Genomic DNA, 13,974 nt, shown 5'->3' on the forward strand with positions numbered 1-13,974 from the left:
TATTATCAAATGATAAATACATTTATTTATTTGGGCAACATTTTTCTGCATTGTTCCTATTTTTGGAATATGGTAATGAAGGAGATGAAGGAAAGGGCTGGATATATTTAAATTAAGACTCCTAATTACAGGTTGTAATAAACAATCACTGATCAGAAAGTGAACATTTCTGTGCTAGGCATATTCATTAAAAAATGGAAGAAAATAGAGTAAAATATTAACTGTGGTTTTCTCTCAGTGATGGCTTTTCTAGCTATTGTTGCTTTCATTTTAAAAATTATTTTGTTTTCTAAGTTATCTGTGACAGGAATGCATTATTTTGAAAATGATAAAAAGGAAACCTTGTGTTAACGTGAGCCTCTTGGTCGTAGATGATACGCAGGTCGTTTCATTGATCACAGTTCCACAGAGGAATTCGTAGAAGGATTCTTTGCCTTTTTGTTTCCTTTGCATGGGCTCCTCATCAACACGTTTTCACTTCCTCCCCCTCTTGTTTCAGAGGATTCTCCTTCCGTGCACCTGAGATGTTCTTTAGGTACTGGGGTGTCTTTGAGAGATTGTTGTATCTTATATATGTGGTTCATTAGTAAGCTATAGAGCCATCTCATTTTCCCAGGAAGATTGTAAAAAAAAAATTAACCAATAAATATTATATGAAGTGTTTATGAAATCATGAAATTAGCCAGTAGAATGGCTATAGCAAAGGTATTAAACTAAAAATGGGGTGAATAATAATCTATAGCATTCGATATTTTTTAAAAAGAGATTAAATTATATGAATTCAATGTCCTATTTGGAAGTCTTAAAATAGCGATCTTACAAAATCGTATTGCCCGCTTTTACACACGTTCAACTGCGGATGTTTATCGTTTAGCATACATAAATTTAAAAGTAAATGCATTCATTTTCAGAAATGTAAATAAATATGTGAGTATCGTAAGAACTAATACTTTTTCATGTAGATTCTTTAAATAGCCATAATTACCATTTCAAAGTATACTCATTAATATTTAGACCAGAAATCAAATTCTGAAGTTGTGATTTTCTTTTTTCTCTGATACCTTCTCCGCTCTAAAAATTACTTTTCCCAGCTCTTAAAAATATATATTCTGTATTTCAACACTCATCATGAAATAGATGAGAAAATTGCACCAATCAGCCTTGATTGCAGTCGTGAGCGAAATGATAAACAGCTTTCGTGTAGCATGGCAGAAAAGCACTCTGGACGCTCTGGAGCGTCCTGTGTGAAATGCATGGGTCCGTCCTCTCAACCTAAAGATACCCCATTAAAATTTTCAGGAAAAGTCCATGTTGTCATATGTTTGGCAGAGGATCTTAGTAATGACAGCTGTCTTTATTGAGTGCTTCCCTAGTAGCCTTGCTACGCACTTAACTATGTCCCTGAGTTAATTCTCTCCCCACCTAAGGAGAACTCTGTTTTGTAGCTAAGAACTCAGAAGCAGGAAGTGGACGAGGACCTTCCAGAAGCCAAGCAGAGGCAGGGATGGGGACCAGACTCACTTGGCTACAAAGCTCATCCCAAATCCCTCTCTATTCCACGTGCTAGAAGCAGTGGTGTTCCGGGAGTCGGTCACGAGTGGGCATTAAGAGTTCTAGAACGTGTTCTCCAGGGATCTTCAGGGTAGTCCTGTTTGGATAATATCAACACTGAAAGGAAGAATTCCAAAGCCATGTCAGGACAAAATTGCACCAAAGTTAAAGGCGAAGAAAGCAAGAAGACCTTATTCAAGTATATTATGATAGGAGAGAGAGATTAAACCCAACATCCACAAAGGATGAGAGGGTTTCTACAAGTTGGGTTAGAAAAGAGATTGGGGCCATCAGTGTCTGTTAATTGGCTTCCTGCAAAGAAACAGAGACCTGCTCCCAACTTCATGATAGGAGATGGTTGCACAGCTTAGAGCCAGGCACCCACCAAGGCCGGGCTCCATCCTTCCACAGGGACGGGAGATGACGCCATCTTCCCAGTGATCACATTTTGAAGGTACAGCTCTCAGCTCCTTGAGAAAGACAGTCCTGGGTTGTACAGCCAGCAAAAGACTTTTAGAAAGATTTAGGTATCAAATGGCAGAGAAAGAACATACAATAATACATTTTCTAAAGCAAATGCTCTAAGGATAGGGAGTTCCAGGTCCCAGAGGCAGGAAGAAGCCCGGCCAAGGCTCAATCCAGATGAGGAAACCCAAAGGTTCAGTCCAGACAAGGTAACCAGAAGGCTCAGTCCAGACAAGGTAACCCAAAGGCTCAGTCCAGAATAGGTAACTGGAAGTCTCAGTCTAGACGAGGAAACCCGGAGACTCAGTCCAGGCGAGGAAATCTGGAGGCTCAGTCCAGACAAGGAAACCCAGAGGCTCAGTCCAGGCGAGGAAATCTGGAGGCTCAGTCCAGACGAGGAAACCTGGAGGCTCAGTCCAGACGAGGTAACCCAAAGGCTCAGTCCAGACGAGGAAACCTGGAGGCTCAGTCCAGACGAGGAAACCCGATGGCCTGGCCAGTCACTGACTGACTGTTGACGTCAAGCCACTGACCTTGGACTTCAGTGCTCAGAGTTTCCAGTCATATCAACACACCGCAATCCACAAGGGCTGAGTGATTGTTTTTAAAGGAGCTACAGGAACTGTCTGGGGAAATGAGCTATATATGGGTCATTAATTTTCCTTATGTAGAACTTACAACACATTCTTTGTGAGGCTGAACAGTGGAAAAACAATCCCTTGCTTGATCAAGCAGTCTTACTCCTCAGAATTGAATCTAAAGAAGAGTCCGTTACCATACTGAGTTCAGAGGAATCGAAGAGCTGTATGCATAAGAACGTTTAAGGATATTCCTTAAATTAATGATATTTGAAGAATAATCAAAAGACCATTGAAAAATATTTTAAAATCTTATAACATATTTTAAGTAATTGTATCATAAATTTATACAATTATATATACAAATTCACATTGCATGAAAGAGAATATTAATAATTATTGTCCTATTGTTAAGGGCATATTAGTAATTATTGACATATTTTAAAAAATCAGATGACAAAACACAGTAATAAATTTGTTTTAAATTCCCTTTATTGTTGCTATAATTGTTTCACAATAAATATAAATAGAAAAAAATATGTAATTTTAAAATACAACCCTTTTTGTTTCTTCAGGAAAGGGAACATAATAAGATGATGTCGTGCAGTCCTAGTGGGGGGTTGGCTTTCTTCAGTCGTGGGGGTGGCTGGAAATGCTGTTCTGGATGTCGCCCAAGCTGACCCTGCCAGGAGGCCAGGTAGCTGCAAAGCAGACATCAAATCGACATGTATGGCCTGGCTTGGCATTGCCTTAGGACGTGTTTCTTTATGAAAACAGGTAGTGAACTCATGTGAATCCGGGATGTGAGCCTGCATGCTGGCCGCTCTGTCATGTAAAGTTATGACAACATTTTTATCATGATTCCATTTCACAGCTCAAAAGTGGAGGCTCTGAGAGAGTGAATCGCTCAAGGTCAAACAGCTAATATCGGGCAAAGAAAGGCCTCAAATCTTACCTGACTCCAAAACCTGGTGTTCTTCTATTATGATACACAGCTGCCCAAATATAGCAAGTGATAGGAAAGAAACACAAGTGACCTTTGAACAACGTGAGCTTCAACTGCATGGGCTCACTTAGATGCCAATTGTTTTCTATAAGTATGTTGGAAAATTTTTTGAAAACAATTTAACAATTTTAAAAACCTCTTAAGACAAACTATGCAGCTTAGAAATATCAAAACCTTAAGAAAAAGTTAGAGATGTCGTGAATTCATACAATATATGTAGATACTAGTCGATTTCATCATTTACTCCTGTAAAATATAAAGCGATCTATTTGGCACCATCTGCAGTGGAGAGGAATGTAGACAAAGGTAAAGACGCAGCGTTAAATCTTTCCTGCCCATGGTTAACTGTAGCACATAGTGTACTGTGATGATAATTTTTGTAGCCACCTCCTGCTGCTGTTGCAGTGAGCTCAAGTGTTGGTTTTCTGAGTAAAATGTCTTAATCATCCCTGTGGAAGCAATTTCTCTCTCCAGTAAATTGCAGAGCATGGTAGTGAGTAATCTCTCCGGGTTCTTGTGTACCTTCCCTCCTTTGTGTTGAGTCCAGTAACGTAAACCTTGAATAACACCCCAGGACCCACACAAGTGCCACGAGGGATGATGCAAGTGCCTCCAAGAAGCAGGAGTGTCACAGCATTACCAAATTTTTGCTGTGCACCACAGATTGAGGTCTGCAGCTGTGGTTGCCACCGTTTCAGACCATTCATCTTATAAACAGATGATGTAAACTTATGGTGTCAATAAATACAGCGCAGTGCTCTAAGTATATCTTCTCTTCCCTGTGATTTTCTCAATAACATCCTCTATTCTCTAGCTTACTTGCTTAATTCATTTATTTATTCAGAGATAGGATCTTGCTATGTCATCCAGGCTGGTCTCAAATTCCTGGGCTCCCGTGATGCCCCCGCCTCAGCCTCCCAATCAGTCGTGATTACAGGTGTAGGCCTCTGTGCCTGGCTTCACTTATTTTATTCTAAGAATGTAGTATATTATACGTATAACAAGCAGAATATGTGTTAATTGACTGTTCATGTTACTAGTAAAGCTCCTGATCAACAATAGACTACTAGTGGCTAAGTTTTAGAGGAGTCAAAAAAACTGTGTGAGAGTTGGCACCTCTAACTCCTGGATTGTTCAAGGCCCAGCTGTCATGAGCCATTCAGTGGGGAATGTGCGTTCCCACATAAATATCTTCCAAAAGTTTTTCTTTATCAGTTTTTTGACATTTAAGTTCAGTGGATAAAGAGATACGTTCTGCACCATAAGGTCAATGATGAACATGGTGTTCTTGGTTTGTGACGTGTAACCCTATAGGTTCCAGGTATCCCAGCTGAAGGAGAGGATCCAGGGGGCCCCGGAATTAAAGTGCAGTTTCTGTACTCAAGGCTCATTTAGGGTTAGCAACGTATGCATACCACACCCATTCACGTACACACACATTCATGTGCACATTTCCACACGCACACATGTTCGTGTGCACACACACATTCTCATGGGCACACATACATGCACACATGCTCTCACATGCGTGTACCACAAGGCATTGGTGTCTGGATGATGCACAGGGATAAATGTGCAATGCTGTCCATGACCAGAGGGTCATCCTGCAGAGCTGTCTGAGGGGCCAGGAGAGCCAGGGCATCCCCCCGGAGAGGCCAGGAGGCCCACCTGAGACACACCAGTCGTAGCTTTGACCTCAAACCTGTGCCTGGAATGCATGTGTCAGCGTATTTGAAGTAAAACTATTTGGCCAACTGCTGAGTTCATGTGGATTTTGGGACTGGACCTTGAGCATAAGTGTGAGTGGGGAGTGTCCAGCTTAGCTGGTGGGCACAAGTGAATGGAGATATCTCAGAATCATGATGGGAAGACCCAGCAGGTGGGCAGCTCCCCTTCCTTTCTGCTGCCATATGCAGGGCTGTGGGTAAACACCACATTCTCATTCAGGACTTTGGAAACCCCAGCCCAGGTGTCTCCCCTTGTTGCCTTCACTGGGGAGAGACTGGTACAGCGAAATTGATGTTGGGGTGCGGCGTCCCAGGAAGGTGTCTGGTGGGGGTTCTTCAGGGTGGATCTGATGGCCAGTAAATGAATGGGTGTGCTGAGAACTGAGATGGGTCCAGAGACAGGCAGACAGAGACAGAGAGAGGGATAGAGAGAGACAGAGAAACAGACATAAAATAGAAAGAGATAACAGAAAGAAATGGAGAGAGAGAAAGAGAGAGACCAAAGAGAGACACAGACAGAGAGAGAAACGGAGACAGAAAGAGAGACACAGACAGAGAGAGAAACGGAGACAGAAAGAGAGACAGACAGAGACAGAGAGGTGCCAGCCAGGTATTGAGTGTGTGTTCACCACGCACCTCCATGCTGCTGACCTAGTAATTGTGACAACTGGGACCCCCAGTCCTTCTCTCCTGCCCTTGAGAAAATGAATCTCGAAGTGGCGTGCAACCTTGCAGATGGGGGAAGGAAGTGGGGAGCGCCCCAGGCGGCTCCTTGCAGCACAGGCTGGCAGCCTCGGAGTCGCTTTGGTGGCCACAGAGTAAAACTGTGATTAATAGACGTGCTGTAGGTAACTCACATCTCCAGTTAAATGATTGACCAGAAATGGAACAACATCATTCCCTTTGTCAGGCCTTTGGGTTGGCGGAATGAGCCCCTGGGTGGTCGGGTGCCTGGTCGTGCTTCAGGGGCGTTCTGGGCACTTGGTCCTTAATCTCAGGACAATGAACCCGCGGGGAGAGGAGGAGCCAGTAATTCTGTAGAGACCCGGAGGCGCAGGGGACGCGCTTAGTGAGAGTGGTGGTGGTTCCGGTGTTCTTTGGTTTTATGATAAATAAGCATCAATGTCTCAAGACTTTCATCTTTATCTTTGTTTTTTTTTTTTTTTTTTTTTTTTTTTTTTTTGAGACAGGGTTTCCCTCTGTCACCCAGGCTGAAGTGCAGTGGCTTTCTGTAACCTCAGGCTTGATCTTGGCTTTCTGTAACCTCAGGCTTCTGGGCTCAAGCAGTCCTACCACCTCAGCCTCCCAAATAGCTAGAACTACAAGCGTGTGCTGCCACACCTGGCTAATCTGTTGTATTTTATTGATTCATTTATTTTTGTAAAGACAAGGTCTTGCCATGTTGCCCAGGCTGGTCTCAGACTCCTGGGCTCAAGCAATGCACCCACCTCAGTCTCCCAAAGTGCTGGGATTACAGGCGTGAGCCGCCACACCCAGCCTCATCTTTCTCTTCACGGTAAAACAGGGAAGTGTGTGGTGACCAGTATTTTAAGGGAAAGCCACTTACAGAGAATCAGGCGTTTGACATAATTTATTTACAGATACTTGTCTGTGGAGCAGCTGTGCATGAGAGGCTCATTGCTCCAAATTTGCCTCCTTGTCTGCACCCAGGAGACCATTTCCCAGATCACGCAGACGCTGCCTTCTCCCCTCGCCAGGGCCCTCAGCCCGGGAATGGCCTTCCAGCGCCGCACGTTTCCAATCCATGCTCTGTTTTTCAGTTCTGGCTCGCAGAGGACTGCTGGTTGCAAGCAAACTTGTATCTGGGTCTTCAAGATTTTGACTTTGAGGACCAGAGGCCCTACTGCTTCAGCGTCGTGGCCGGCCATGGGAAGAGCCATGTTTTCAATGTGGAGCTTGGCAGCGAGCTGGCCGTGTGGGAGAAGTCCTTCCAAAGAGCCACGTTCATGGAAGTTCAGAGAACCGGGGTAAGTGAGCAACTCACACTCTTCTCACCTACACCTGCTCGGGTGTCTGAGACATAGCATTGCAGTATACGTAGTAATTTATTGGGGGAAAAGAGGAATCTTCAGAAGGTGGGAATTTTTCACCTGAGCCACTGTGTGGAAGTGATCGTTCACACGGAGCCATGCGCTCCGTGGATAACATGAATGGTAGCGGAAGGTGAAAGGGAAGGGGAGGAGAGGATTTTGTGTCTGTCTCTACATTGAACGTGAGGAAAGGTGGTGCATTCCTTTCCAGGCAGGGACTCACTGACATGGTGCTCAGATTCCTGATGAGTGATGACACTTTAGTCTGTGCTCCAGGAGATAACACCTACCTTACAAATGAGTATAATATGTCGTGCAGTTACTTGGATGTTTGTAATATTTTAAGGCACTTTAATGGTTCTTCCTCTCAAACTTAATGGTCCAAAGATGCATATAAAATAGCTTGTGTGTCTGAATTGCTTTTCTCTTCCTGACAACAGCAAATACATCAATCACAAATTTGAATGTATATCATGTGAAGGGATAAGGAAGAATGCATTATGATCCTCATTATCCTAAATAGTGGGGTGAGCCTTCAGGGAGGATGCACGCTGCAGGAGTGAAGAGTGACAGGAACAGGAGATAAATGAGGCAATGCATCACAGAGGAGCTCTGACTTCACGCCAAAGTCCAGGGCTCCTGCCTGGCTGAGCGCGGAGAATGCTGAGTGTGAACTTAGTAACCAAAGATGACTACTTCATTTAGATATATATACATATATATATACACACATATATATACACACACACATATACATATATATACATATATATATACACACACACACACACTGAATGTGAAAATATTCTGTGTTATTTATCTTTCATTCAGTGTGTCAAAATGTATCAAGGCTCCTTGGCGTGCCTGTAACTAATGCACACTGAGATCTGTTCGTTCACAGAATGAAGTCACACCCAGATGTTCACAGAAACTGATACCAACATTTATTCTCATTTATCCCAGGCCACTGTGATTTTCCCCTCAAATTGGGCATCCTAAATTGGAATTATGGTTGATTCCTGATGCTTAAAATAACCTTTATATTTGAAGCATCCAATTCATTAACCATTATAGAACATTATATACTGGAAAGAAAATTACTAAACATAGGATCCCTCATCTCAGGGACTTACTCAAATGTATAGTGGCATGTAACCACTTAGAAACCATCAGTACTGAAGGTTCAAGTCATTAAAAGGCAAAGTGAAAGAGCATTTCTGGGACAAGGTGAGCTTTCTGCTTGTTTTCTTTACATGATAGCAGTAATCATTTTGCTTTCCACGTAAATACCAGAGAAGTAGAGAGAATTCTCCATTCGCATGTGTGCAGGGACTGCCCCACGCCCTCTAGTGCCCCAGGGCCTGTGCCTGGCTGAGCAGAGTCACGGTGGCCATTCAGACTCATCTGTGGGAAGGTGACAGGTTACAGGAGAAGATATCCTGAATAACAGCAATCATAGAATTACAGTGTTGGAGGAAGGGTGAAAGGTTAGTAATTTCATCTAGTAGCTAGATGTTGTGAAATGAATGTCTGAAGCATTCTAGAAGGTGAAAGTTTACTTAGGATTCCTAAAAAATAGAACTTCTTTATGAATAGTCCTTCCTTATGTTCAGTACTGTCCTTATTCCACTAAAGGGGGTGAAGGCTGGGTACAGTGGTTCATGCCTGTAATCCTAGCCCTTCAGGAGGCTAAGGCAAGAGGATCTCTTGAGCCTCAGAATTAGAGACCAGTCTGGGCAACCAAGCCCAAGAAACCTAGAAGCCCTGTCTCTCCAAAAAATAATAATAAAATATTAGCCAGGCATGGTAGCTCATGCCTGTAGTTCCAGCTACTCAGGAGGCTGAGTGGGGAGGATCTCTTGGGTCCAAGAGTTCGAGGCTACAGTGAGCTATGATGGCACCACTGCACTCCAGCCTGGGCCACGGAGTGAGACCCTGTCTTAAAAAAAAAGGTGCGGGGTAGGGTGGGAGTGAGGTCAGAGCTGGGGTTGGACTTTAATAGTCAGGACATCTTTCCTAGAGGAAGTGGTTAGTGTCTTTTAAAAATCATTGGTATCTTGCACAGGTGGAGAAGAGAAGGCATTCCCAATGGGGAGCATTGAAAAATTAGGCTAATGCTCGATTTGGCAGAATGAAAGATCTAAGATTTGGGCTAGGACTCAGCAGGCAGCAGTGTGCCCAGGTGAATTTTAGAGGAAACGTTTTCAATAATCCAGGATTGAGATAATGAAGACTTTTCGTGGGGGATGGAGGCCATGAGGGTGTTAACAAGCAGGCACACCTGCAGAGACTGTAAGTGGGCATGGACATCCATCCATGTGTCTGCAGGACTGGGTAGAGGGGGGCTGTCAGGGCTGTGATGACCACTGTTGGGAAGAACTGCTGGGGCCGTGCCATGCTGCCTATGACTGACGTGCTGAATCTTCGCAGCTCAGCAAAGTGGATGCCCCCAAAGAAGCCCAGGGGGGATGCTTCCTTGTGCAGGGTGGCAAGGTCATGCAGGACCTTTGAGGGCATTGGATTCCCAGTTTACCCCTCACTCAGGACCCCTGTTTTAGGAATTCCCCCTGCAGGCGTTTCTTGGGCTCCACCCCACATAGTGACCTGACTCCTATCAGATCTGCCCATGGTGTCCTGGAGAGGAAGGACAAAGCATTTCGAAATTAGTCAGATGGACCCGCTCACTCTTTGTGAATTAGAGAAAATAGTTCTCCAAAACTCCATTACATAAACTGTAAATTAAGTATTATAACTCATCGTGGAGTACTTATAAAATTATATTACATTTAGTAATATCTGTGAATGAATTAGGTCAAATGCCTAATACTCTATACTAGGCTGGATGCATTGCATGTACATTATTTAACTTTTTCAACTTGTCCAAGATGCAGTTCTCCTTTTCTTTTCCCTTTTATTTTACAAATGGTAAATGGAAGTTCAGAAGGGCTATATGACTTTTCCACAGTCACCTAGAGACTAAACCACAGTGGCAGAATCTATGCAAGATTTCAAGAACTGCTATCTTGAGAGTCGCGTTCTTTCTGCTGAAACATTCAGCCTCGCGTGTGACAGAGATGAAATAGTGTGAAGGTGCCTAGAACAGTCCCTGGCATATTTCAGACTCTGTAAATGTGTTCTTGATTCAGTAGCACTGATGGATTTCTTTTCTCCACCTTCTCTCTCTGTTTCGCTTGCTTTGCTAGTTTTTTCTACTATTTCCTGACTTTGATTGTATTCCAACGCGGCTCACAATTTTAAATCCCCAGAAGAATTACATACGTACAGTGTTGATAGCGTTGATTTTTCTTTACTAATTGTGACACTTTTCCCGCATCGGTCAGCGTGTTCATTCCTTCCCTAAAAGGATTTCTGAAAGGAAAGCCCTGCACCCTTCACAAGCTCTGAATCTAAACTCATGACATTTCTTCACAGTCGTTTCTGAATGTGCCTATGTGAGGTCAGAACATTTTACAGAAAAGTTCTCCATCATCAGGATAGTAGCTTGGTGCATGTCCTTGACCGCCGTAACAACATCGTTACTCTCTTAAATAGTATCTACATTACAAATATTGTTCCAAGTTTTCCAGAATTCAGTGTCACACACATGTGTAAGAGAATAACAGCCCTTCCATGTTCCAGCCTCCCCATCCCTGCCTCCCAAGCTGAGGTACAAATGCCAATATTATGTTATATAATCTTCAAACTATTTTCACACATATTCAAGTATTTTTTTCCTTTTTATTCAAAAGTCATCACATATGCATGGGTTGTTCTGCAGTTTACAAGACTTTTGTACATTTTATGTCGATTTATCTAAATTTGTGTTTATACCAGCAATATCCTGTTAGAATTTAAAATAAAAAATGTATATCTTTCCTAATAACAACACAAAAACACAAAGTGTAAAATATCTATCAGATAGGATGCCTTTGGCTACAAGTAAGAGAAAGTTCTTGACTCACCCAACCATAAACAATACCGAATTTTGCTATTATTTTCCATAACAAGGTTTCCATACTCCACCTTGCTGAGCTTTGAGATCTATATTGTGCCTTGGCCTGGCTCCCCTCCCGGTCATAAGATGCCTGCAGAAGCAACAAGCGTTCATGTCGGTGTTCAGGGGAGGCAGAAAATGGCCTCCATAACCCACTGAGGACGTCCCCGTCAGCCCGGCTGTGCCAGCCTAGGTCGTGAGCCCATCAGACCAAAGTACTCCTCAAGGGAACGCCATTGGCTGATTGGCTCCTCGTCAAGGGAACGCCATTGGCTGATTGGCTCCTCGTCAAGGGAACGCCATTGGCTGATTGGCTCCTCGTCAAGGGAACGCCATTGGCTGATTGACTCCTCGTCAAGGGAACGCCATTGGCTGATTGGCTTCTCGTCAAGGGAACGCCATTGGCTGATTGGTTTCTCATCAAGGAAACGCCATTGGATGATTGGCTCCTCGTCAAGGGAACGCCATTGACTGATTGGCTCCTCGTCAAGGGAACGCCATTGGCTGATTGGCTCCTCGTCAAGGGAACGCCATTGGCTGATTGGTTTCTCATAAAGGAAACGCCATTGGATGATTGGCTCCTTGTCAAGGGAACGCCATTGGCTGATTGGCTTCTCGTCAAGGGAACGCCATTGGCTGATTGGCTTCTCGTCAAGGGAACGCCATTGGCTGATTGGCTTCTCGTCAAGGGAACGCCATTGGCTGATTGGCTTCTCGTCAAGGGAACGCCATTTGCTGATTGGCTTCTCGTCAAGGGAACGCCATTGGCTGATTGGCTTCTCATCAAGGGAACGCCATTGGCTGATTGGCTTCTGCAAACCAGCACCCACTCTGGTGACTGGAAACGAAGTCAGCATCCCCTACATCAACAGTCCCAACCTTTATGGTACCAGGGACTGGATTTTGTGGATGACAGTTTTTCCACGGACAGGGCCAGGGGGATGGTTTGGGGATGATTCAAGCACGTTACATTTATTGTGCACTTTATTTCTATTATTAATACAGTGCAATCTATAATGAAATAATTATACAACCCACCAAGCAGAATCAGTGAGGTCCCTGAGTTTGTTTTCCTGCAGCTAGACGGTCCCGTCTGGGGGGGATGGGAGACGGTGAGAGATCCTCAGGCATTACGTTCTCATAAGGAGTGTGCAACCCAGATCCCTCACAAGTGCAGTTCACAATAGGGTTCCTGCTCCTAGGAGAATCTAATACTTCTGCTCATCTGACAGGAGGCAGAGGTCAGGTGGCAAAATGCTCACTAACACACCTGCTGCTGTGAGGCCCAGTTCCTAACAGGCCATAGACTGGTACTGGTTAAAAAAAAAAAAAAAGGATTCTATTAGAAAGGACATCCCAGGGAGCAGGTGCAGAAAGGACATCCCAGGAAGCAGGTGCAGAAAGGACACCCCAGGGAACAGGTGCATAAAGGACACCCCAGGGAACAGGTGCAGAAAGGACATCCCCAGGGAGCAGGGGTAGAAAGGACACTCCAGGTAAGAGGTGTAGAAAGGACACCCCAGTCTGATGGACAGTCTGCACGGGGTGACATGCAGGGGCCGTCTGACGGACAAGTGAGAGACTGACCCCGGTCTCTGCTTCCCTCAAACACCCTATTTTTCTTTGTTAATGGGACCAGAGCTCCTCTTGGATAGAAATGTCCCCATCAGGAAAATAGGCACATTTGTAAAGATTTAGTTTAAGTCTGTCTTGAAGCCAGGCTGTTCTCAAGCCTCAGGTTATCTCAGCCCAGGAAGCAGAAGAGACACCCCCATGTCACTATGAGAGAAAGGAGGGGGGTTCTGGGGCAGCAGCTCCTGCCTTAACCTGTTCCTTCCTTGCAAGAGGCACCTCTGTGTCGCTCCAGAGACCAGAGAGCAAACCTAAGTCCAGAAATGGAGCAGGAGGGAGAAGAAGCTCCATTAGAGAGAAGCTCCAACCACAGGAGCTGTGTGGAAGGAGGACAGCCTGGTGTGCAGCCGTGAGGTCCCGTCCTTCGAAGCGGACAGGCAGGGGCGTGCTGGTCAGGACTCTGCGGAGGAAAATCCACGGAGCACCGTGCCTGACCCGCCCCGCTAACAGGAGAGCTGCTGTGCAGTGCTGGTGACAGTGCGCATCCGTATAGCACACACAGACCTAGGGAAACTTCAGAAACGTGATCTCATGAAACTGTCTCGCAAAGGAGAAAGCTGAATTTGGTGGGAACGTTTACCATCTTTATTCATGGAATCAGCGCTTTCCTTAGATGAAGCATTTCAGAATTCAACCTGAGGAATAGAAATCATGGGCTTCCAAGTTTGAAGGAAAATTAAACACAGCACACACTCAGTGTGTGTTAAAAAGTGTTGCTTCTGATAAACCAGTGGGATGGGCACTGGGTCCAGCAGTGGGTCCCCTCCCAGCCTCGCCACCCCTGGCTCCCCTGTGTGCACTGCTGGCCTCAGTCCGGCCGTCCATACTGCTGACCCCCTCCCTGTGCCCGGTGCCCAGCTGGCTCCTGCTGGCCCAGGACCGCCCGCCCTGCACGAAACCCGCTCCTCTGAGCACACCCAGCTTTGTGTCTGTCTTCCCGCTTCACGTATTGGTTTCTTCACACCAGCTC

General features: G+C 44.8%; 1 protein-coding gene across 5 annotated transcripts in view; it reads left to right on the forward strand.

The window, feature by feature from the left end:
- SNTG2 (syntrophin gamma 2) overlaps window positions 1-13,974 on the forward strand; it is a 378,883-nt gene that overhangs the window by 297,137 nt on the left and 67,772 nt on the right. For all 5 annotated transcript variants that reach the window (XM_038006474.2, XM_038006475.2, XM_073022727.1 and 2 more), the window contains one exon: window positions 7,109-7,315. In XM_038006474.2, coding sequence (XP_037862402.2) covers window positions 7,109-7,315 — 207 coding nt within the window. The remainder of the gene's footprint in view (window positions 1-7,108; window positions 7,316-13,974) is intronic.

Source organism: Chlorocebus sabaeus, chromosome 14 (assembly GCF_047675955.1).
Source record: "Chlorocebus sabaeus isolate Y175 chromosome 14, mChlSab1.0.hap1, whole genome shotgun sequence".
Lineage (NCBI taxonomy): Eukaryota > Metazoa > Chordata > Mammalia > Primates > Cercopithecidae > Chlorocebus > Chlorocebus sabaeus.